The following is a 25,440-nucleotide window of genomic DNA, read 5'->3' as shown; positions in this document are numbered from 1 at the left end:
GTGTGTGTGTGTGTGTGTGTGTGTGAATATATATATATATTTATTTTTAAGATACATTGCACCCTTGTCCTGGTTCTCCCCTCCTGACGTGTTTAGACGTGTATGTGCAAAGAGACAATACACTTGATCTAGAGATGTCAACCTCCCGACCAAAATATGGCATTATAATGGAAACGTACTTTATTTTTTATCAGTTAGACTCCACTGAAGTCTATGAGACGCCTGCTCCCAAACATCAGGGACACCAGCTCCAACCCAGTGACACTCTGTGAGAAGAACGACTGTGACGTTTGGAAAGCTCCATACTATCATTTTATCCATGTCAAAATCTCATGTTGGCTCTTTAAAATGTATTACAACCTACAACAAATCTACACTTTTACAGGTCCAATAGGAGTACAGGTAGTCCTCGTTATCCAACGTTTCACTTTACCACGAATGTCATATCCAACGCTTTACAATGCAACCCTACGGGCCATTTTTCAACGCCGAAATGCGTTATCCGACGCCTGAATGTGTTATCCAACGCTCACCACCACTGATTAACATGGGACTCACTTTACAACGGTTTCTATACCCACCGCTACTCCCAGAACGATTCCCGCTGGATAACCGAGGACTGCCTGTACTCGTACACTGACTGCTATTCTCCACTCAGCGCTCCGCGATCCCGACCTGACTTTTATATCTATAGCAGTATTTTTGTGAAGGTGAGTACGGTCGCTAACGGGAGAACATATACTGCTTTTATTGCATTGGTGTTGAAGTATTTGGCGTTGCATTTAAGCTCCTCCTCTCACCGCGCATCTCACAACTGGAACAATCTACCGGAGACTCTCATAGCCGCCACCAGTCTAAGTTCTTTGAAAACTAAAGCTGTCTCACATTTTAATCTGGTCTGTAACTGTTACATACGCCTATAATATATATTATCTCTAACTGTGCATGCAATGTCTTTATATATAATGTATAACCTGTTCACTTAATGTAACTATGTATTTGTAACCATGTATCTGTCATAACTGTTGGTAACTCTCAATGGTAACTTCCTGGTAAAACACGTTATAAATAAATAAATAAAATAAAGCAGACGGTCACTGGACTCCTGGCATTGTGCAGGTGAAATGACATCTTGGCATCCCAAACAGCGCCCGCCTCTGTACACACTGGAGCACATGCTCACACTGGCTCCCTGTTGCTGCAGTATTGCGACCTGTCTCCAGATCATCATACAAGTGGAATCCATTATATATATATATATATATATATATATATATATATATATATATATATATATATATATATAGCAACTGTAAATATTACTGTATGCTCATTTGCATGTCTTAGACAGGTCTGCAACCCTGTCTTTCCCCATTGTCACCCAGCATACAGCGCTTCCACTGCAGCAAGGGATTCTGGGAAATGACATGCAAATGAGCACTCAGTGCCACCTTTTGTCTCAAGCTCGTATTACACAAGCCAATCCTCAAGCCACTGCATGCTGTTTTAAACACAGCTTTTAAACAGATATATATATATATATATATATATATATATATATATATATATATATAATATGGATTCCACTTGTATGATGATATATATATATTATGTGAAGAAATAAAAATGGCGGTGGACCAGACATATCACAAGAAACAATGACCACCGTTGGACAAAGATGGTACTCAATTGGATTCCAAGCCAACAACCAAAAGTCAGATGGGAGGATAAAATCAAAAAATGTCTTGGAACAACGTGGAGAAGAGAGGCTGCAACCGCAGGACCTGGGACATCCTTGGGTAGGCTTCGTCCAGCAGTGGGGGAGACGAGGGCTGAAGATGATATATACTTATTATTTTGCATCCGGGACATACATGAAAACGAGAGGTAATTCTCCATGTATGGTTTCCCGGCAAGATATTTTATAAAGAAATATATTTGACTTTATATAAAGCAAGAGGTTCCCCAGAGCCGACCGGCGGGGACTCCAAACCAGAGGGCAACACGGTTTTGTTTCAGATCTCCCTTACATTCAGTCTTGTCCCGGAGAAACAATACGGTAACTGGGATCCACCCCCTCTCTCGGTAGAAAGCTGCGACCGCAATGTGAGATGACACTGCAGATTCTGACCCGCCGGCTGGCCCGGCAGCCATCTTTGTTTTTTCTCGCAAGTACTGGCAAAAGTTTTTAAAAAATCATATCTTGGCAAGTTGGGGGTTCTCGAAGCTTTGAGTGCCGCATTCTGCTATGGGGGAACCCCCAGTTAATATAAAGGTACACCAAAAAAAAAAAACTTGATTTTGGATGGGATTACTTTAAAGTTAACTGTGTGCTCATTTGCATGTCATTACCCAGAATCCCTGGCTGCAGTGGAAGCACTGTGCATGCTAGGAGACAATGGGGAAAGGCGGGGGTTGCAGACCTGTCTGAGACGTGAATGTGCTCACACGGGGTATTTTTTATCTGCTTTAATGCAATACTAATTCTGAATGCACTTGTCACATTTTACCAGTATGTAGATATTTAATTTCCCTTTCGGAGGAATTTTAATGAGTGTACCATTGATAAACTCATGGGGAACTGTGGGCATGTAAATATGGTGTTTGTTGTAGGCGAAATAGTAAAAAAAAAAAAAAAAAAAAAAAAAAAAACTTAATCCACGTATTGCATGCCCCTCTGGCAGAGAACAGGTTAAAAGTAGGCTCCTGGAGGAATTTCCTGGAGTCCTCAGAAAGGGTTAAAATAATCTAAATGAAGAACAGAGCAAAATTTGAAGCAAAAGAGCAGGAGAAGGATGCAGAGTGAATACTGGCTGCATGAATGACAATGGGAGAGTATCAGCAGTGCAGGTGCTCAGTGCTTGGGCTTCATTTCCATACACACTGCAATACACACTTAGAACAATACACAGCTAGTCAAGGTCCCGTCTGTGTGGCTGGGTCACTGTGTGATCTGCCGGGACTGCCAGACTGATAAGGAAGCCTTCTATCAGGGCGGGCCAACTCTAGTCCTCAAGGGCCACCAACAGCTCAGGTTTTAAGGATATCCCTGCTTCAGCACAGGTGGCTCAATCATTGACTGGGATTTCCCTAATGCCTGGCCTGTTTGTGGCCCATGAGGACTGGTGTTGGCCACCCCTGCCTAATATAATACTGCACAAAGTAGTACCTTTCATTGATTTGAAGTACTAATAGATAGGCAGTGGTACTTGGCAGTGCAATGGTACTAGCGGGTATAAAATACTACTTTATTTACAGAGCAACATTACAGTATCGTGTTTTTATGGTTAAACACAGTTCCATAATAAATAAATAATAATAGCTTTATTTCAGATAGTGCTTTTCTCCCAATGGGACTCAAAGCTCTAGGATAGTGACAGACACAGTCCCTGCCCCATAGAGCTTACAATCTATGTGTGATGCCTGAGGCACAGGGAGGTGAAGTGGCTTATCCCAAGGCCACACAGTGCTGACGCTGAGCTGCTCCTTCAGACCTTTTCTGGCAAGAAGATTGACTTTAATAAAACTGTTATTCTAGCAGAAATATTCTGTACATTTTTTCTAAAAATACAATGAAACGCGATTTTCTGCCAGCGAAGAATAAATGTGGATTTGTCTGTTAAATGAAGCACTGCAGCACTAAAAAAATCTTCCGCAGAGGGGTGTGCGGAGCCGGGTTTCAGTGTGGTGCAGTGATTGCAACTGTGAAGATACACACACACACACACACGCCATTATCTTTTCTCATGCCATGCTTCCACTGCAGCCAGGGATTCTGGGTAATGACAATGCATATGAGCACTCGCCGGGCGTCACTTTTTGCTTCTTGTCCATTTTTAACATGGATGCAAACACAAGCATAAAATGTCCCAAGCGCACTTCTTTTTTGAACTGTGTGTACGTTGGCGCATCACCCCACTGTGTCTGCACGGCAGATATTCAGATTCAAGGCACGGATCGGCAAGTAGGCCCAGACCAGGGTGGATGGCACCCACGGTGTTCCAAGGGCACTCACTGGGCATGATAAGGCTGGCGCACTCGTGGATCAACAGGATGATTGTTTTGCTCATTTCTGCGTGAGATCCTGTCCGCAAGTTTCGGGGAGCTGTGAATGCGATCGGAAGGGAACAGGAGGACTTGTTTGTGTTCCAGATTTTGGGGGGGGGGAGGTGTGACGGCCATGCGATCCGTGCCTGTGACATTCCGGCAGTGCAGGGGTTAAAAAAACATCCATCTAATGAAGTTGGCCCCGATAACTTCCTTTTTGGGACAAAACGCCCTAATTTTTTTTTATTTTCATCAAATGCTCTTATTGTGCTGATTTCTGTTTGAATTCATTATTAACATATGTAGGCCAGGGAGAGGGGACGGGGAGTACCCTCGCTCAGCTGTTGTACAGGTGCACGATTATGTGGGGAGCAGTGCATGGCCGGGGCAAAGAGAATTAGATCCAAAACAGAAGACAAAGGTCCCAGACTGCTCTAGGTGTGGTGCCGCTCGCTAAATTCGAGTTACTGAGGTACTAACATGCCGACGCACGTTTCACGCGAAAACTCGCGCTCTCTCAAGGCAACTCACTGTTGCTGTTTGGATGCAATGATAATTAGTGCGGATACACGACTTATCGTATAGGTGGTCACACTATCGTATATACCAGCCACCTATCTATCTACACTAACCTATAATTATAGGACGGAAGGGAAATATGAAATAATACACTTACATTGCAGCAGGTTTTTATTGCACTGTTGTTGGTTTATTAACCCGTATGGTCGCAAATTAGGAGCCATTATTTTATTTATTCCTTAACTAATAACATGTATTTTAAACTTATTCACCAATTCATACTTTGGAGCTTGAGTGCAATCAGTCTGGGACCTTTTTTTTTCTGTTTTGGTTCATTATTAACATACAGTACACCCCCCCCCCCAACATACATAACACTGGCAATATTCGTAGCACTGCATAAAACATTTTTCAGGCACAAGGAGTCACTGGCCTGGAGAGCTTACAGTCAAAAATGTTTCCCCCGGAGGAACGGGGAGGTCATCTGACTTGTCCAAGGTCACAAGCAGCTGACACGGGGATGCGAACTGGACTCTCACTGTGCCGAGCTCACTGTGTGACTGATTGACTCCTTCTGGATATAAAAACATCACTTTATAAACGAAAGAATTGGCTGCAACATTGGACGTGGGAATTCTCTCCTGTCACAAATAAACACTGTATGCCAGGTAGTGAAACAGAAAAAAAAACAGCGTAAACGCAATAGTGAAGTGCTTTCAAAAAAATGTATATTATAAAAAAGTAATAATATCTGCGTACATCAAGTTAGAATAAAACAGGCAGGTCGTGCACTCGGGCATATGTTACCAGGCACCGCGCGCCGTAGAGAAATGGAACACTCCTGCATACGGCCCCTCGGATGTACTATTACAGCTGGGCATTCAGGGTGGGGGTCTGGATTCGGATAGCTAGCCCTGTGCTTGCATCGGAGGACCTCCCTCCAGCGTGTGGAAAACCTCCGTCCAGCCGGTCCGTGAGGTCGGGGGGAGAACTTGCATGAGTCGCAGTCCGGCCTGCAGTTCAATTCCTCCGCGCGGCTTCACGTCCCGCCGCCAAGTGAGAACAGCCGTCCGCTAGTAGTGACGTCGCTCGCGATAGCACTGGGCTTCCGTAGAGAGGTAGTAGCAGTGACTGAAGGTACCCGGAGATAGTTCAGGAGTCACTCGTGTAGCGTTAATCCTACGCGTTTCGTAGCCGCAGCCACTTCTTCAGTGGCTTCTTCAATCCCTGAAGCGGTGCCTGGTAACATATGCCCGAGTGCACGACATGCCTGTTTTATTCTAACTTGATGTACGCAGATATTATTTCTTTTTTATAATATATATTTTTTGACAGTACTTCACTATAGCGTTTGCGCTGCTTTTTTTCTGTTTCACTGCTATGTAGGGGTGCCGAGTCTCTACGCACTTAACAGCTGCAGACGCCAATTCAACAATCAGAGGTTGTTGTTATACAATATATTTTATCACAGAGGTGTTAACTTGGGTAACTAAGTATTTACATTAACAATAGAGGATCACTATAGTAGCGACTGTATTTTCTACGTTTTCACTGTATGCCTGGTATATTCTGCCATATTATGCTTTTCACAGTTGAGCCTAAACTTGCAAAGCTATTATCTGCTTCTTAAGTGACGGATCTGCTGGTTTTTTTAACGATCGAGAGGGTGTTACATGGCCAAGTTCTTTTAATACCTGCTCCCAAGTGGGACTGCAGGTCGTTGTGTGTGTATAATAACAGGGCATGAGCCAGCCCCGACATGAAAGTGTCTGAGGACCCTCAAAGCAAAGATCACCTCTCTCACAGAGTCTTCTAAACGATGCATCCTGAATATGCTTCCTCCTCCTCCACCCGGGGAGCTGCAGGTACTAAAAAAAAGTCCATAAGAATAGGCCCACATCCTCTGCCGCCCCTTACAAATGCGCCCCGCAATAGGAAGTTGGTCATGGCACAGGGCACTTTGCGTCTCCACAGGGAAGAGAATGGTTTTACTGCACCCTTTAACCCCGCAAGTGCTGGAGGGTCAAGCAAGCCACCCATAAAAATGTATAAAACATGCAAATCGAAGGCAGACACAGAAACCAGTAGGAGATTTAATTACGAGGCGTGTCATAGCTCGATTACGTCTGTCCGCTTTAACCCTGTCCCTTCCAAGGGAGGCTACCAGGCATTGGCTTTATATGTTTGTTATTAATCATTATTTTCATTAAGATGAGGAAGTATAAGGAGCCTTAAATAAGCGATGGTCATTTCAAGAAATGAAATAAACGGCATTTTTTTTCAGACCAATTATAACAAAGTGTTATGCATATAAAACGCGCTGTATTCAAGAAAAAAAAAAGGTTTTTATTATTACAATTACACACACACACACACACACACACACACACACACACACACACACACACACACACACACACACACACACACACACACACACACACACACACACACACACACACACACACACACACACACACACACACACACACACACACACACACACACACACACGCATTTCTATACAAATCCTAGGAGGACGTTTGTCACAATATACTGTTTATTGGATTTTTTTTGTACCAGCTTTTTGTAACAACTGTGGCACCAGCACTCCCTAATTAATCTAAATAATTAGGTGCAATAAGGGTAAAAGTAAAGCGAACAAGAAAACACTGGCAAGCACTAAAACGGGGGTCAGTGGTCCAGTAAAGTCCCCTATGTAACAGCACTCAATAACACTGGTCTATAGTATATTGTATAGTAACTTAGTACGTCGTATAGTGACTGGGAAAACGGACCGAGCTCAGATCGACCATTGGTGAAAAAATGACGATGAATTGATATGATGTATATATTAAAAAAAACTTTGAATGCGTATATAATAGAATAAAAGCAGCTTCCTCGCTCCTCATAGGCGCAGCTTCCATTTTTGTTGGGCCTCCCTGCCCTGCCCTCAAATAATTTTTACCAGGGTCAGTTGCTCTAAAGATTGAGTAGAGGTTCATATTTCTGAATCTCATTGTGCTGCGGGGAGTTTTTAATAATATTATATATTCAATAAAAGTTGTTTTTAATATATACATCGTATCAATTCATCGTCATTTTTTCCCCAATGGGCGACCTGAGCGCCGTCCGTTTTTCCCAGTCACTATACGACATACTAAGTTACTATACAATATACTATAGACCAGTGTTATTGAGTGCTGTTACATAGGGGACTTTACTGGACCACTGACCCCCCTCTTTTGGGAGCTCAATCAGTGGCTCAGTCAAAGACTGGGCCACTTGTGCTGAAGCAGCGATATCCGTAAAACCTGACCGGTTGGGGGGTCTTGAGGACTGCAGTTAAGCCCCCCTTCCATAGATTACTTGGAGAGCAAGTATCCCCAGTGGGAAACGGAGACCCACAAACTTGCACAGCCGACGCCAGCTCCGGGACCCCTGTGTGTGGGGAGAGGGAGAGATCTGCGCTTTGAGAACACACTCATACCTGGCGCTATCACAGGGAAAGAAGGGCTGCGTCGGGCGTCCGGCTCAGTGTCCGTCAACTCACACGTTGCACGCTCACAAGTCAAACGGGCCACTTTGCTGGAAGAGAGCAGAAGAAAGCCCGGCATTTCCATGTTGAAATCCAGGATCAGGCAGTTGCAGCACCTTAACCCTCGCACCTCATCCTTCCAGCCCACCCCCCTGAGAGCACCCTACCCGCAGGGATGTCCCCCTCCATGTGCTGAAATCAGTGACACTTGGGGTTGACGGGCAAACAGAATGGGATTTCAGTGACAAAGTGATGACTCCTATCCGTGAGATTTCAATGGATTCCGAGAGACAAAAACCCAGCGAGACTGATTTATAGAAACACCCTGTACCAGCGACAGTACATGTCCCTGTGGCCTGGGCACTCAATGTGTTCTTAAGCCCGGCACGCCACAGCTCTGGGGCACTGACAGCTTAGGACAGGGGTGCTCAACTCCAGTCCTCAAGCACCCTCCCCCCCAAAAGGACAGGTTTTCAGGATATCCCAGCTTCAGCACAGGTGGCTCAATCAGATCCTCAGTCAAATGCTGAGCCTCTGATTGAGCCACCTGTACTGAAGCAGGGACTGATTGAGCCACCTGTGCTGAAGCAGGGATATCCTGAAAATCTGACCTGTTGGGGGGAGGGGGAGGGCTTGAGGACTGGAGTTGTTAACCCCTGTATTGCTGTATTACATATAGCTACCAGTGACGAGAGTTTCCAATATATGTTAAATGTTTAGTCTTTGAGATGATAGATCACATAAAGCACGCAGGGTGTATTTTTTTTTACGGGTTTAAGCGTTTCGAGTCAAAAAGGATAAAACTAAAAAACGCGACATTTGAACGATTTTGAGAAAATGATCAGGACGCCGGGAGGATTCATGAGAATCCGAGACAGTCACGGCAAAACCAGGGCGTATGGTCATAATACGTATCGTGGCTCAGTGAGGGAGAGTTGAGACATGTGTTGTATACTTTTGACCTAAGGGCCCAGGTCCAACAACAATTAGGAGTGGAAGGGTCACAGGAGGGATTTTGGAAAGAGTTAAAGACTTAAAAATGCTAATATTTTAAGAATTTGCAAGCATATCACCTGTATACATGTGTACTGCTTTAGCTTAAATTTTAGTGTGAACAATGGTACTAAGCTGTCTGAGACACTGCAATGAAAATAGCATACGCAGGCAGTCGGAGGGCCACACCAACGGTGGAGGAGTCCGAGTGTCACGCCAACGGTGGAGGAATCCAAGGGCCACACCAACGGTGGAGGAGTCCAAGCGTCACGCCAACAGTGAGGAGTCCGAGTGTCACGCCAACGATGGAGGAATCTGAGAGCCACACCAACGGTGGAAGAGTCCAAGCGTCACGCCAACGGTGAGGAGTCCAAGGGTAACGCAATGGTGGAGGAGTCCAAGGGTAACGCAATGGTGGAGGAGTCCGAGGGCCACACCAACGGTGGAGGAGTCCGAGTGTCACGCCAACGTGGAGGAATCCGAGGGCCACACCAACGGTGGAGGAGTCCGAGTGTCACGCCAACGGTGGAAGAGTTCAAACGTCACGCCAACGGTGAGGAGTCCAAGGGTAACGCAATGGTGGAGGAGTCCAAGGGTAACGCAATGGTGGTGGAGTCTGAGGGCCACATAAACGGTGGAGGAGTCCAAGGGCCACATCAACGGTGGAGGAGTCCAAGGCTCACGCCAATGGAGGAGGAATCCGAGTGTCACGCCAACGGTGAGGAGTCCGAGGGTCACGCTAATGGTGGAGGAGTCCAAGGGTAATGCCAACGGTGGAGGAGTCCGAGGGTCTCGCCAACGGTGGAGGAGTCCGAGGGCCGCATCAACGGTGGAGGAGTCTTGCTTTAGAGTAGTGCAGGAATGGACCTTTGGTGAAGCCCTTTGAGTTTATTGTCTACTTTTTGTTTTTCTAAGGTGTCACCGAGCACACAAGGGGTTACACGGGCTCGCTGCACACAGCTACGAGTGTCCTGGGGGGGGGGAGAGGGGGGCTTCCTGCACACGAGGGGTCTCCCCTTCCTCTCATCTCTCAATCTCCCCTCTCTCTCCCCCTCATTCAGTCTCCCGTCCCTCTCCACTCCCCCTCTCTCAGTCTACCCTCTCTGTCTCTTCTCCTTCTCCCCTCTCTTTGTCTCCCCTCTCCTTCCCCTCTTAGTCTCTCCTCCCTCTCCGTCTCCCCCCTCCCTCTCTCAGTCTCCCCTCCTCCCCCCTCTCCACTCCTCCTCTCTGTCTCCCTTCTCTTAGTCTCACCTCCCTCTCTCTGTCTCCCTCTCCCCCTCTGTCAGTCTCCCCTCCCTCTCCCACTCTCTCAGTCTCCCTTCCCTCTTCCCCTCCCCCTGTCTCAGTATCCCCCCTCTCTCAGTCTCCTTTCCCTCTCAGTTTCCCCTCCTTCCACCTCTCTGTCTTCTCTCCACCCTCTGTCACCCCTCCCTCGCCTCACTCTCTCAGTCCCCCTTCCCTCTCCCCCCCTCTCCTCGCTCTCTCAGTATCCCTCGCTCTTTCCCCTCCCTCTCCCCCTCTCTATCTCCCCTCCATCTCCCCCTCTTAGTCTCCCCTCCCTCTCCCCCTCTCAGTCTCTCCCCCTCTCTCACCCCTCCCTCTCACCTCTCTAAGTCTCCCCTCCCTTTCCCAGTCTCCCCTCTCAGTCTCCGCTCCCCCTCTCTCAGTCTCATCTCCCCCTCTCTATCACCCCTCCCCCTCTCTGTCTCCCCTCCCTCTCTGTCTCCCCCATCTCTGTCTCTCCTCCCTATCCCCTCTCTCCTACCTCTCATTCTTCCCTCCCTCTCCCCCCTCTCTCAGTCTCTCCCCCTCCCTCTCAGTCCCCCCTCTAAGTCTCCCCTTCCTCTCCCACCTCTCAGTCTCCCCTCCCTCTGTCTTCCCCCTATCTGTCTCCCCTCCCTCTCCCCCTCTCTACCCAGTCTCCCAACCCTCTCAGTTTCCCCTCCTTCCCCCCTCTATCTTCTCTCCACCCTCCCTCTCCCCCTCTCTCAGCCCCCCTTCCCTCTCCCCCTCTCTGTCTCCCCTCCCTCTCCCCCTCTCTCTCACCCCTCTCTCAGTCTCCCCTCCCTCTCTACCCTCTCTCAGCTTCTCCTCCCTCTCTCAGTCTCTCCTCCTTCTCCCCTCTCTGTCTCCCCTCCCTCACCCCCTCAGTCTCCCCTCTCTCTCCCCATCTCTGTCTCCCCTCCACCCCCCTCTCTGCCTCCCCTCTCTCAGTCTCCCCTACCTGTCCTTGTCTCGTCTCCCCTCTCTCAGTCGCCCCTCCTTCTCCCCCCTCTGTCTCCCCTCTCTCTCCCCCTCTCTCAGTCTCTCCTCTATCTCCCTCTCTCTCCCCCTCCATCACTCTCCCCTCCCTCTCTCAGTCTCCGCTCTCAGTCTCCCTCAGTCTCCCCTCCCTTTCCCAGTCTCCCCTCTCCTCTCTGTCTCCCCTCCCCCTCTCTGTCTCCTCTCCCCCTCACTAAGTCTCCCCTCCCTCCTCTCTGTCTCCCCTCCCTCTCCCCCCTCTCTGTAACCCATTCCCCTCCCTCTCCCCCTCTGTCTGCCCTCCCTCTCCCCCTCTATGTCTGCCCTCCCTCTCCCCCTCTCTGTCTCTCCTCCCTCTCCCCTTCTCTGTCTTCCTCCTCTCAGTCTCCCCTCCCTCTCCCCCCTCAGTCTCCCCTCCATCCCCCTCTCTCAGTCTCCCCTCAGTCGTCCCTCCTTCTCAATCTCCCCTCCCCAGTCTCCGCTCCCTCTCCCCCCTCTCTGTCACCCCCTTCCCCTCCCTCTCACCCTCTTTGTCTGGCCTCCCTCTCCCCCTCTCTGTCTCTCCTCCCTCTCCCCCTCTCCTCCCTCTCCCCCTCTCTGTCCCCCCTCCCTCTCTCTGTCCCCCCTCCCTCTCTGTCTCCCCTCCCTCTCCCCCTCTCAGTCTCTCCCCCTCTCTCACCCCTCTCTCAGTCTCCCGTCCCTCTCCCCCTCTCAGTCTCCCCTCCCTCTCCCCTCCCCAGTCTCCCCTCCCCTCTCTGTCTCCCTCTCCCCCTCTCTCTCCTACCTCTCATTCTTCCCTCCCTCTCCCCCTCTCTCAGGCTCTCCCTCTCTCTCAGTCCCCTCCCTCTGTCTCCCCTCCCCCTCCCTCTCCCCCTCTCTCAGTCTCCCCTCCCTCTCTACCCTCTCTCAGCCTCTCCTCCCTCTCTCAGTCTCTCCTCCTTCTCCCCTCTCTGTCTTCCCTCCCTCACCCCCTCAGTCTCCCCTCTCTCTCCCCATCTCTGTCTCCCCTCCATCCCCCTCTCTGCCTCCCCTCTCTCAGTCTCCCCTACCTGTCCTTGTCTCGTCTCCCCTCTCTCAGTCGCCCCTCCTTCTCCCCCCTCTGTCTCCCCTCCCTCTCCCCCTCTCTCAGTCTCTCCTCTATCTCCCTCTCTCTCCCCCTCCATCACTCTCCCCTCCCTCTCTCTCAGTCTCCGCTCTCAGTCTCCCTCAGTCTCCCCTCCCTTTCCCAGTCTCCCCTCTCCTCTCTGTCTCCCCTCCCCCTCTATGTCTCCTCTCCCCCTCTCTAAGTCTCCCCTCCCTCCTCTCTGTCTCCCCTCCCTCTCCCCCCTCTCTGTCACCCATTCCCCTCCCTCTCCCCCTCTGTCTGCCCTCCCTCTCCCCCTCTATGTCTGCCCTCCCTCTCCCCCTCTCTGTCTCTCCTCCCTCTCCCCTTCTCTTCTTCCTCCTCTCAGTCTCCCCTCCCTCTCCCCCCTCAGTCTCCCCTCCATCCCCCTCTCTCAGTCTCCCCTCAGTCGCCCCTCCTTCTCAGTCTCCCCTCCCCAGTCTCCGCTCCCTCTCCCCCCTCTCTGTCACCCCTTCCCCTCCCTCTCCCCCTCTCTGTCTGCCCTCCCTCTCCCCCTCTCTGTCTCTCCTCCCTCTCCCCCTCTCTGTCTCTCCTCCCTCTCCCCCTCTCTGTCTCCCCTCCCTCTCTGTCTCCCCTCCCTCTCCCCCTCTCAGTCTCTCCCCCTCTCTCAGTCTCCCGTCCCTCTCCCCCTCTCAGTCTCCCCTCCCTCTCCCCTCCCCAGTCTCCCCTCCCCTTTCTCAGTCTCCCTCTCCCCCTCTCTCTCCTACCTCTCATTCATCCCTCCCTCTCCCCCTCTCTCAGGCTCTCCTCCCTCTCCCTCTCTCTCAGTCCCCTCCCTCTGTCTCCCATCCCCCTCCCTCTCCCCCTCTCTCATTCTTCCCTCCCTCTCCCCCTCTCTCCTCCCTCTCTCAGTCTCTCCTCCTTCTCCCCTCTCTGTCTCCCCTCCCTCACCCCCTCAGTCTCCCCTCTCTCCCCATCTGTCTCCCCTCCATCCCCCTCTCTGCCTCCCCACTCTCAGTCTCCCCTCCCTCTCAGTCTCCCCTACCTGTCCTTGTCTCGTCTCCCCTACTTCTCCCCCCTCTGTCTCCCCTCCATCTCCCCCTCTCTCTCCCCCTCTCTCAGTCTCTCCTCTCTCTCCCCCTCCATCACTCTCCCCTCCCTCTCTCTCAGTCTCCGCTCTCAGTCTCCCTCAGTCTCCCCTCCCTTTCCCAGTCTACCCTCCCTTTCCCAGTTTCCCCTCCCTTTCCCAGTCTCCCCTCCCCTCTCTGTCTCCTCTCCCCCTCTCTAAGTCTCCCCTCCCTCCTCTCTGTCTCCCCTCCCTCTCCCCCCTCTCTGTCACCCCTTCCCCTCCCTCTCCCCCTCTCTGTCTGCCCTCCCTCTCCCCCTCTCTGTCTCTCCTCCCTCTCCCCTTCTCTGTCTTCCTCCTCTCAGTCTCCCCTCCCTCTCCCCCCTCAGTCTCCCCTCCATCCCCCTCTCTCAGTCGCCCCTCCTTCTCAGTCTCCCCTCCCCAGTCTCCCCTCCCTCTCTGTCACCCCTTCCCCTCCCTCTCCCCCTCTCTGTCTGCCCTCCCTCTCCCCCTCTCTGTCTGCCCTCCCTCTCCCCCTCTCTGTCTGCCCTCCCTCTCCCCCTCTCTGTCTCTCCCCCTCTCTGTCTCCCCTCCCTGTCTCCCCTCCCTCTCTGTCTCCCCTCCCTCTCTGTCTCCCCTCCCTCTCTGTCTCCCCTCCCTCTCCCCCTCTCAGTCTCCCCTCTCTCTCACCTCCCCAGTCTCCCTCTCCCCCTCTCTCTCTCCTACCTCTCATTCTTCCCTCCCTCTCCCCCTCTCTCAGGCTCTCCTCCCTCTCTCTCAGTCCCCTCCCCCTCCCTCTCCCCCTCTCTCAGTCTCTCCTCCCTCTCTCAGTCTGCCCTCCCTCTCCCCCTCTCTGTCAGCCCTCCCTCTCCCCTCCCTCTCCCCCCTCAGTCTCCCCTCCATCCCCCTCTCTGTCTCCCCTCAGTCGCCCCTCCTTCTCAGTCTCCCCTCCCTCTCTGTCACCCCTTCCCCTCCCTCTCCCCCTCTCTGTCTGCCCTCCCTCTCCCCCTCTCTGTCTGCCCTCCCTCTCCCCCTCTCTGTCTCACCTACCTCTCCCTCTCTCTGTCTCCCCTCCCTCTCTGTCTCCCCTCCCTCTCCCTTTCCCAGTCTCCCCTCCCCTCTCTCAGTCTCCCTCTCCCCCTCTCTCTCCTACCTCTCATTCTTCCCTCCCTCTCCCACTCTCTCAGGCTCCCCTCCCTCTCCCTCTCTCTCAGTCCCCTCCCACTGTCTCCCCTCCCCCTCCCTCTCCCCCTCTCTCAGTCCCTCCTCCCTCTCTCAGTCTCTCCTCCTTCTCCCCTCTCTCCCCGCCTCCAAGTCTCCCCTCGCTCTCCCCCTCTCCCAGTCTCCCCTCCCTCTCTGTCTCCCCTCCCTCTCCCTTTCCCAGTCTCCCCTCCCCTCTCTCAGTCTCCCTCTCCCCCTCTCTCTCCTACCTCTCATTCTTCCCTCCCTCTCCCACTCTCTCAGGCTCCCCTCCCTCTCCCTCTCTCTCAGTCCCCTCCCACTGTCTCCCCTCCCCCTCCCTCTCCCCCTCTCTCAGTCCCTCCTCCCTCTCTCAGTCTCTCCTCCTTCTCCCCTCTCTCCCCCCCTCCAAGTCTCCCCTCGCTCTCCCCCTCTCCCAGTCTCCCCTCCCCCCTCTCTCCGTCTCCCCCCTCACCCAGTCTCCCCTCCCTCTCCCAGTCTCCCCTCCCTCTCCCCCTCTCCCAGTCTCCCCTCCCTCTCCCCCCTCTCTCTCCCAGTCTCCCCTCCCTCTCCCAGTCTCCCCTCCCTCCCCTCCCTCTCCCAGTCTCCCCTCCCCTCCCTCTCCCAGTCTCCCCTCCCTCCCCTCCCTCTCCCAGTCTCCCCTCCCTCTCCCAGTCTCCCCTCCCTCTCCTCCCTGTCCCAGTCTCCCCTCCCTCCCCTCCCTCTCCCAGTCTCCCCTCCCTCCCCTCTCTCCCAGTCTCCCCTCCCTCCCCTCCCTCTCCCAGTTTCCCCTCAGTCTCCCCTCCCTCCCCTCCCCTCCCTCTCCCAGTCTCCCCTCAGTCTCCCCTCCCTCCCCTCCCTCTCCCAGTCTCCCCTCCCTCTCCCAGTCTCCCCTCCCTCCCCCAGTCTCCCCTCCCTCTCCCAGTCTCCCCTCCCTCCCCTCCCTCTCCCAGTCTCCCCTCCCTCCCCTCCCTCTCCCAGTCTCCCCTCCCTCCCCTCTCTCCCAGTCTCCCCTCCCTCCCCTCCCTCTCCCAGTCTCCCCTCCCTTTCCCAGTTTCCCCTCAGTCTCCCCTCCCTCTCCCAGTCTCCCCTCCCTCTCCCAGTCTCCCCTCCCTCCCCCAGTCTCCCCTCCCTCTCCCAGTCTCCCCTCCCCTCCCTCTCCCAGTCTCCCCTCCCTCTCCCAGTCTCCCCTCCCTCCCCTCCCTCTCCCAGTCTCCCCTCCCTCTCCCAGTCTCCCCTCCCTCCCCCAGTCTCCCCTCCCTCTCCCCCCTCCCTCTCCCCCTCTCCCCCCTCCCTCTCCCCCCTCTCCCCCCTCTCCCAGTCTCCCCTCCCTCCCTCTCCCAGTCTCCCAGTCTCCCCTCCCTCTCCTCCCTCCCCTCCCTCTCCTCCCCTCCCTCCCTCCCCTCCCCCCCCTCCCCTCCCTCCCCTCCCCCCCCTCCCCTCCCCCCCCTCCCCTCCCTCCCCCCCCTCCCTCCCCTCCCTCCCCTCCCCTCCCTCCCCTCCCCTCCCTCCCCTCCCTCTCCCCTCCCTCCCCTCCCTCTCCCAGTCTCCCCTCCCTCTCCCAGTCTCCCCTCCCCCCTCTCTCTCCTCCAGCCTCTTTCATGTGTGGATGTGAGGAGTGTAAAGGCTCAGGAGGAGGGGTGTATAATACCAGGCAAGTTATCCTGAGGTTGCAGGGAGGAGGAGGAGGAGGAGGAGGAGGAAGCCTCTCTCTGTGGCTGCAGCACACATCACAACTGAGGAGCTGAAACAAGGAGTCTGCCCTGCAAGCCTGGGACCCCTCAGTGTCCCCAAATAACCTGGGACGGGGCTTCACACATCAACCCCGTTTGGATCTGTTCTCTGCTGCAAGTCACCTTCTCTTTGGCATCTGGGTGGCTCATGTTGGGGGGACTTTTCCTGCTGCTTTTATTCCCTGCAGTTTTGGTTGCAGAACAATCCCCCCCCCCAAAAAAGTTCACTTCTGGAGGTAGTTTTTTTTTTTTTTTTTTTTAGTTGCATTTATTTGATCATCAGGAGTTAGGGGCCCAGACCTGCGCCCCCCAGCTCCCTGCATCTGCCCTGGGCCAGCTCTGACCAGGAGAGAAGTCCCTTCTGCAGCTATGGACCTGAGGGAGACCCTGCTAACGCTGTCCCTGCTGCTACTATCCAAGGTGGGATTCATTTCTAGGGGCTTGCTATTTATTCTGGCCTATTATGTATTTACTTTCTTAATATTATTATTATTATTATTATTATTATTATTATTATTATCATTATTTGTATAATATATTTACAAATAATGTATCAGTATGACATTATCATCCATATATTTTAAACTAAATGTACATTATTATTATTATTATCATTGTATAATATATTTACAAATAATATATCAGTATGACATTATCATCCATATATTTTAAACTAAATGTACATTATTATTATTATCATTGTATAATATATTTACAAATAATATATTATGACATAATCCATATGTATTTGAAACTAAACGTACAATATATTTATTATTATTATTATAATTATTCATTGTCCCAATCATTACAATGATTCTGTTGTACACATGAGTGCACACATTCTTGGAGTGTATTGTAACCCCTTTTCGCGTACACTGTAACTGAAGGGGTTAACCCCGGCAGTGAAGGGGTTAACCCCGGCTTTCCTGGGAGCTGTATAGGGAGCAGTGGTGAAAAAGCCTTTGATGTCGGTGGACCTGGTTGGAAATTTCAGTGTCAGGCTCCTGTGTCACCATTTTTTTTCTCTCTCGCTGCGTTTAAAAGCCAGATAGAGTGCATGCTCTGCGGACAAGAGATGTGTGCGCCATGGTACGCCGCGGCGCTGCACAAGGAGCTGGGAAACGAGACCCGTTACGATTGACCGTAACTTACGCCATGTGGATTTGCAGGCAGAATAAATCTTTGGCCGCAGAGCTTGCAATCTAAATGACTGGCCCAAGGCTGCTCTGAGCTGACATAGATTGGAAATATTTGACATGGGAAGATAGCCGGTGGTTTAACTTCTAATGCTCAGGTATGTTCGTCCCGTGTAAGACGTGTGCCTAGATTGTTACCACAGGCACAGCGAGTCTCCCCTCTGCCCACGGGGGAGACAAAATGGCTTCCGTCACAGGCCACCCCTTTTTAAAAATTTTTTTTTACAAGGGAACCTGTAACTTCCAGGGCAGCTCGGCAGACAAAAGGCAGCGCTTCCGAAACCCAGCAGCTAACGTGATGGCGTGTGTGCGCTTGCAGGCGGTTTTATTTAAACGGTCGACGTCTGATAGTGTGTGTATATATATATATATATATATATATATATATATATATATATATATATAAAAGAAGAAAAAAAACAGGCTGGAGCGCGTCAGGAGAGTCCGCCCGGCGTTCCTTTGCTTCGTCAGCGGAAAGGGCACAATTACCGGGCAACCTCGCTTCTAAAAAACACATTTCTTCTACGCATGCCTCCTTAACCCCTTCCCTGCCAGAGGGGAGCACGTGGCGGGGGCCTCCGCCGGGAGCGAAGGGGTTAACTCAGAGAATCCAGATGTGCGGCGGTTGTCGGTGACATGGGCAAATACGGCCCGGCAACCGATCGCGGCCAACCGGCATCCCCCCTCCTCCCCCGTGTTAGACGGGAAGACCTTAAACCGGCGTGAATTTGTGCGTGACGCGATTTATTCCGGGAGATGAAGGGCGAGTTTTTTTTTTTTTTGCCACATTTATCACCGGGGCTGTTTTGTAGTTGGGGCTTTCGGGTAGAGAGTGGCAAAAAAAATATCGCAACAGATCTTCAGCGATGAACAAGTCACGACATTGTACCGCGCCGCAGCGGGACGTCGGCTGTCGTGATGCCGCGTGCCGCAAATTCTGTTATCCGTCGGGGGTCGTGGTCCTGACTTCATTTGATTTTCTGCCGTATTTCTGCATGAAAGAGAAAAAAGCCGGTGTGCAATCAATTTCTGTATTTGTGAAAAGGCAGCAAAACTGTATTTGCGTAAATGTGGCGATATTGCAGGTATATTAAACATGGCGGTATATGCGGGTATATAAAACATGCCGGTATATGCAGGTATATAAAACATGCCGGTATATGCGGGTATATAAAACATGCCGGTATATGCGGGTATATAAAACATGCTGGTATATGCGGGTATATAAAACATGCCAGTATATGCAGGTATATTAAACATGCCGGTATATGCAGGTATATAAAACATGCCGGTATATGCAGGTATATAAAACATGCCGGTATATGCGGGTATATAAAACATGCCGGTATATGCAGGTATATAAAACATGCTGGTATATGCGGGTATATAAAACATGCCGGTATATGCAGGTATATTAAACATGCCGGTATATAAAACATGCCGGTATATGCAGGTATATAAAACATGCCGGTATATGCAGGTATATTAAACATGCCGGTATATGCAGGTATATAAAACATGCTGGTATATGCGGGTATATAAAACATGCCGGTATATGCAGGTATATTAAACATGCCGGTATATGCAGGTATATAAAACATGCCGGTATATGCAGGTATATAAAACATGCCGGTATATGCGGGTATATAAAACATGCCGGTATATGCAGGTATATAAAACATGCTGGTATATGCGGGTATATAAAACATGCCGGTATATGCAGGTATATTAAACATGCCGGTATATAAAACATGCCGGTATATGCGGGTATATAAAACATGCCGGTATATGCAGGTATATAAAACATGCCGGTATATGCGGGTATATAAAACATGCCGGTATATGCAGGTATATAAAACATGCCGGTATATGCGGGTATATAAAACATGCCGGTATATGCGGGTATATAAAACATGCCGGTATATGCGGGTATATAAAACATGCCGGTATATGCGGGTATATAAAACATGCCGGTATATGCGGGTATATAAAACATGCCGGTATATGCGGGTATATAAAACATGCCGGTATATGCGGGTATATAAAACATGCCGGTATATGCGGGTATATAAAACATGCCGGTATATGCGGGTATATAAAACATGCCGGTATATGCGGGTATATAAAACATGCCGGTACACCGTGCTGGAGATGTGTGAAAGTATCCAAAAGTGGCAAAATCGCTCGCGTCCAGCCCCCTGCCCCCTCACTTAAGTTTCCCTGGGAAAGCGTTTTGTTAAAATTCATTGGGCTGATAATATTCGGCAATGACTATTAGGTTTGGCGAGATGTCGGTGGGATACACCCCCCCCCCCTCCCAGACAGCGAACGCAACGTGCGTTCCCGGCGTAGACTGTCCGCAGTAAGCCAATCTAGCGATTTTGAGAGAATTGTGTAAATTGGCATATTTAACGAAATTGCGATGCACGCCGACTTCACGCTCTGCCGCGGTGTAATTTCATGTTTGTAGTGAAAGTTTGTACATTTCTACGCGCTACACCTTTTTGTATCATCACACTTTGGCCCATGTTCACTAAAGAGTGCTGCACCATGCAAACGCTTGCCATCTCCCAGTGAATATGGTGTATGTGTGTATGTATGTGTCTTTATTTATATAGCGCCATTAATGTATATAGCGCTTCACAGCAGCAATACACGGGACAATCCTATAAATAACAAATAATACAAATAACACATAAAGGGAATAAGGGCTTCAGACATAAAAGTAACATTTTGGAAAAAGAGTCCCTGCACTGAAGAGCTTACAATCTAATTGGTAGGTAGGAAGGACGTACGGAGACAGTAGGAGGGCGTTCTGTAAGTGCGTCTGCATGGGGCCAGGGTTTATGTATGAGGGGTATAGGATGATGGTGCGCAGCAAAGGTGCTTTTATTCCATTTTCCCGGCTGAATTTGAAGGCTGCTGGTTCACCGCACAGGGACGCCTGGCAACTCTTACAATCCCCCCAGGTTTTAGTTCTTGTATTTTCATCCCGATGGCGTCTGTGACTCGGATCCTCTTAGCCGGTTTCAGGCGCAGGGAAACCGTTGATGCTAAGACAGAATCTTTACGGGGGGCTTTTGAGAATGTGGCCACCCCTGTGAATTTGGTATCGGATGCCCCCAAATCGTCCCAAATCACTGGGCACGTGACCACATTCCCACCCAGGGTGGGATCCCATAAACCAAAGCCGTTTGTATCATTCTGTGGAATCTGTTGTTATAGTTCTGAGGAATTTGACTTTTGAACATGAATTTTGAGCTCAATCTTCCTTCCCTGAAGGGCCCACGAGTGTATATTGCAGAGTACAGGCAGTCCTCGCTTTACAACGAATGGCTTATCCAACGCTATGCAATGCATACCTATATTCATTTTTACAACGCCAAAAGGGCTTATCCAACGCTCTTACGACGCTTTGCAACGTTGTGTATGTGTGTATATATATATATATATATATATATATATATATATATATATATATATATATATATATATATATATATATATATATATATATATATATATATATACTCATTCACATAAACAACATTGCAAAGCGTCGTAAGAGCGTGTATATATAATATTATACTGTATTGTATTGTATGTCTTTATTTATATATCGCCATTAATGTACATAGCGCTTCACAGTAGTAATATATTATGTTATATTATATATATATAATACAGTATATACACTATATAATTTATGTGTGTGCTGCGTATCTTATTGCCTGCATAAAATAGTTGGTGATTTTAGTGTTAAAAATGCCTTCAGGAACGGAACCTCTCATTTAAACAGTGTTCCTGTGGGAAAACGCGTTTCGCTTTACAACGCCATTTTGAGTAACGCATTGTGTCGGATAACCGAGGACTGCCTGTACCCTGCAGAGTATTGCTAGCCTTCCTGGCAGGGAAGTGGTTAAACTTATTAACTTTATTTCATATATCGCTATTCTCCTAACGGGACACGAAGCGCGTCACAATGACAGCCCAGCGCGCGGCACGTCGCACATAGGATTGTTACAGCCCCTGCCCCGCCGAGCTTACAATCTATGTGTTTGTGGTGCCTGCGGCACAGGGAGGTAAAGTGACTTGCCCGAGGTCCCAAGGAGCCGACACCGGGAATTGAACCAGGTTCCCCCTGATTCTAACTCAGTCATTGTTGTCAATCTGCGTCTTTACTGAGTCGCTTCTTCTCCATCAAACCCCAGCCTCGTTCACTAACATTTCTAACGCTTGTTTCACCGTGAGAGAGATATCGAGGCTACCGGTAGAAGCCGAAGAAGGGTGGGGGAGCCGGGTTGGTCCTTTCTTCCATGTAGTAACAAAGGAGGGAGAGGAAGTTGGGGGTCTGACACCTTTTTTAATCAGACCAACAAGGATCTGTTACAAGCTTTCTAACCTCCCAGGGGTCAGTTAACCTGATGAAGGACGCTGAGAGGTTGGAAAGCTACTTGTTGGTCCGATTTAAAAGGGTGTCACAGACGCCCTCCTCCCTCCCGTGTTACAAGTTGCAGAAGGGCAGGTATCACCGGGCACGCCGTACTTGCTGCAAATCCCGGGCAAATCCGTTTCTTACGGCTAACGGGAGAACCAAGGAAGACATTTTGAGGGGCCCCCCGAAAAATTCACAATACATTCATATTTCTCCAAAAAAGCGAACATAGCATTTGACAGCAAAGTTTGCGGCCTGGGGCGGGGGGGGGGGGGAGAAAATCGATGGCCAATTTGTACAAATAAAGAGAGTAGTGATATGGGGGGCTTTAACTCTTTCAGGGCACGCAAAGCGAGGTAAACTGTGGCTGCGTACACGTATTGACCCGCATATACTAAAGCCGGGTTTCCACTGCCGCCGGGGATTCTGGGTAGTGACCTGCAAATGGGCACTCGGTGCTTCTAAGTAAAATTATATTTTAAACTATATAATAGGTTCTTCTGCTTGTCACTGAACATCGGAGATGGGGGGGGAAAGGGGGGTAGGGAAGGAAAGGGGGGCAAACCGATGTAGAAAAGGAGGGTGCTGCTTATCACTGGGACATGTGGTAAAATAACACTAAAAGGTGTCACTACCTACTTCGTCTTTTTGTTAATAATAATAGCATGTTCTTGTATAGCGCTGCTAGTTTTACGCAGCGCTTTACAGAGACATTTTGCAGGCACAAGTCCCTGCCCCGTGGAGCTTACAATCTATGTTTTTGGTGCCTGAGGCACAGGGAGATAAAGTGACTCGCCCAAGGACACAAGGAGCCGACACCGGGAATTGAACCAGGCTCCCCTGCTTCTCACTCTCAGTGCCAGTCAGTGTCGTTACTCTCTGAGCCGCTCCTTCTTACCACATGGAAGGGACGACCAGAACGGGGACCCGGCCATCTCTGCCTATCCCTGGGGCAGGGAGAGGCAAGGATGGGTGCCTGGGTGCCGTGTGCATTGGCAGATCTGCCTTCTACGTAAGGTGGCATACGTCTCTGGGTTTAGCCGGGACCGTGCCGGATTACCAGGAAACGTCCCGGCGTCCCGATTTTTATTTTCTCCAAATTGTTCAAACGTCCCGGGTTTTTTTTTTTTTAGCTTTTCCTGTTTGGACTCGTTTAAAACTCTTTAAAACTGTCGAAATTCACCCTGCGTGTTTTTATGCGATCGGTCATATCAAAGAGTAAACATTTTAAATATATTGGTAAACTCTCATTTAAATGATTTTACGAATATAAACATTTTTTTTACTCATATTTACTCGAGTTTGTGTTTATATTAGGAAACCTGAAATAAATCAAGAATACAGCATAAATGGGGACACTCAGACAAACACCGTTATAATATTTATGTTTATAAATAATTTTTAAATGTGTGCCGGTTTCTACTTTTGGAAAATCTGGTCACCCTACTTCTCTGGTGCAGCGGCGCCTTAATCGGCATGGCACGCGCCTAATGACTGCCACGGGGTGACTGACACAAGCATTGCGACAGCACCCTGATATTGTGGCATCGAATACCCACACACAGGAGTAAGTGAGGAGCTCCGTGATTTTGAAGGTGCGGTTCCACATATCAACGTAATTGGTGTCCCTAGAAAATGGCAATCACTTATTTGTTTAACTTTAAAAAAAAATATATATATATATATTATTATTCATTTTTAAAAAAAAAAGTTAAACAAATAAGTGCTTGCCATTTTCTAGGGACACCAATTACGTTGGTGTGTGTGTGTGTGTGTGTGTGTGTGTGTGTGTGTGTGTGTGTGTGTGTGTGTGTGTGTGTGTGTGTGTGTGTGTATATATATATATATATATATATATATATATATATATATATGTATATATATATATGTATATATATATATATATATGTATATATATATATATATATATATATATATATATATATATATATATATATATATATATATATATATATATATATATATATATATATGGCACTGAGTGCTCATTTGCATGTCATTTCCCAGAATCCCTTGCTGCAGTGGAAGTGCTGTATGCTGGGTGATAATGGTGAAAGGTGGGGTTGCAGACCTGCCTAAGACATGCAGATGAGCATACAGTTGTATTTGCATATATATATATTATATATATATATTATATTTATTTCGTCTAGGTAAAGGGCCCACTTCAGTAAAGATGGGCAGTCTTCGACTGAATCACCTGTGCTGAAGCAGGGATATCTCGAAAACCTGACCTGTTGGTGGCCCTTGAGAAATGGAGTTGCCCGCCCCCTGTAACAGGATCAGTTCTGTACTTGTGCCTGCGTATCCATCAGAGATGCATAGACAGACAGGAGAAGGTGGGGGTCTTTCACACAGAGGAAAACTCATTTCATTCATCCGGTGAAACCCATATTCTGAGTCTATTAACTTTCATTCTTCTTTTTGCAGCCAGGCTCTGTAATTAAGCGGTCAGCCCATATAAAACCTACACTCCTCCTATTCCCCGCGAACTTCATTAGTACTTTGCATGGGGTCTGCAGGCTTTATCTTCATTTTACTCATATTTTCCTTTTTTTTTTTCCCTTACGCAAACGCCAATTTTTTAAAAAAAAAATGTAAAAAAAAAATTTGGACGCTTGTACGTGCCATGTTGTTTTTATTTTGCACTATTACCCGCTGGCTGCTAAAGGCGCGGCCCTGCTCCCCCTCCCCCCTCACCCCCCCCGTAACGATTACGTTAGGGATTCCAGCGTCGCAGTGATCAAGGTGGCGAAGCGGCCATGACAAAATCCCGTCTGGCCATGTTTACGTATTTGTACAAGCCGGGAACATACAGGATAACTGAGCAATGACCTATGCAAATACAGACAAGATAATGGTAGTTTGGGCAATGCCTGGCAGACCCAGCAGCTAAGGGGTTAACATGTTGGGAGGGCCACACACATGTCCTTTGGTTTATCTAGCAGCAGAGCTGAGGGAAGAGGGTGTGTATACTGTATATATTGAGTGATTGAAGGCTCTCTGTACACACAACAGGCTTTGTTCTGCTTTGTTCTGCTATTGCTATCAGGAGATCACAGAAAGCGGTGTGTCTCTCACTGGGTATTTAAAGTGTGATTCTCACCAGGCTATCCACAAACCCAATGTCACGCCCCGTTCCTATAAAGGTTCAGTCAATGGGCCGCTTGGTTCATCAGTTGAGCTTTTCACAGCCGGCCTGTGTAGTGTAGTAGCCATATTGTCCCGGAAGAAGGGTTATTGCAAAGTGTTTTTCTTTAAAAGCAGCAATTCCATCCTCCCCTCCCCAAAAAACTTAAATATATTTATAGTTCCCAGCTTCCATGCTGTGTACAGTTATTCCAGACCTGTGTGCCTGTGTGTGCTTTCCTATAGATGTTGTGTGTCCTTTCCTATAGGCTGTTTG

General features: G+C 49.4%; 1 protein-coding gene across 1 annotated transcript in view; it reads left to right on the top strand.

Moving 5' to 3' along the window:
• The first annotated feature begins 16,320 nt into the window (after positions 1-16,320).
• The window catches only part of LOC142487943 (tumor necrosis factor receptor superfamily member 16-like), a 46,097-nt gene continuing 36,977 nt past the window's right edge, over positions 16,321-25,440 (top strand). The window contains exon 1 of the mRNA XM_075588101.1: positions 16,321-16,799. Within this exon, the coding sequence (XP_075444216.1) occupies positions 16,749-16,799 (51 nt within the window). The 5' untranslated portion in view covers positions 16,321-16,748. The remainder of the gene's footprint in view (positions 16,800-25,440) is intronic.

The sequence above is a fragment of the Ascaphus truei genome, chromosome 2, assembly GCF_040206685.1.
Source record: "Ascaphus truei isolate aAscTru1 chromosome 2, aAscTru1.hap1, whole genome shotgun sequence".
NCBI lineage: Eukaryota > Metazoa > Chordata > Amphibia > Anura > Ascaphidae > Ascaphus > Ascaphus truei.
This window is presented reverse-complemented; position numbering and strand designations above follow the sequence as displayed.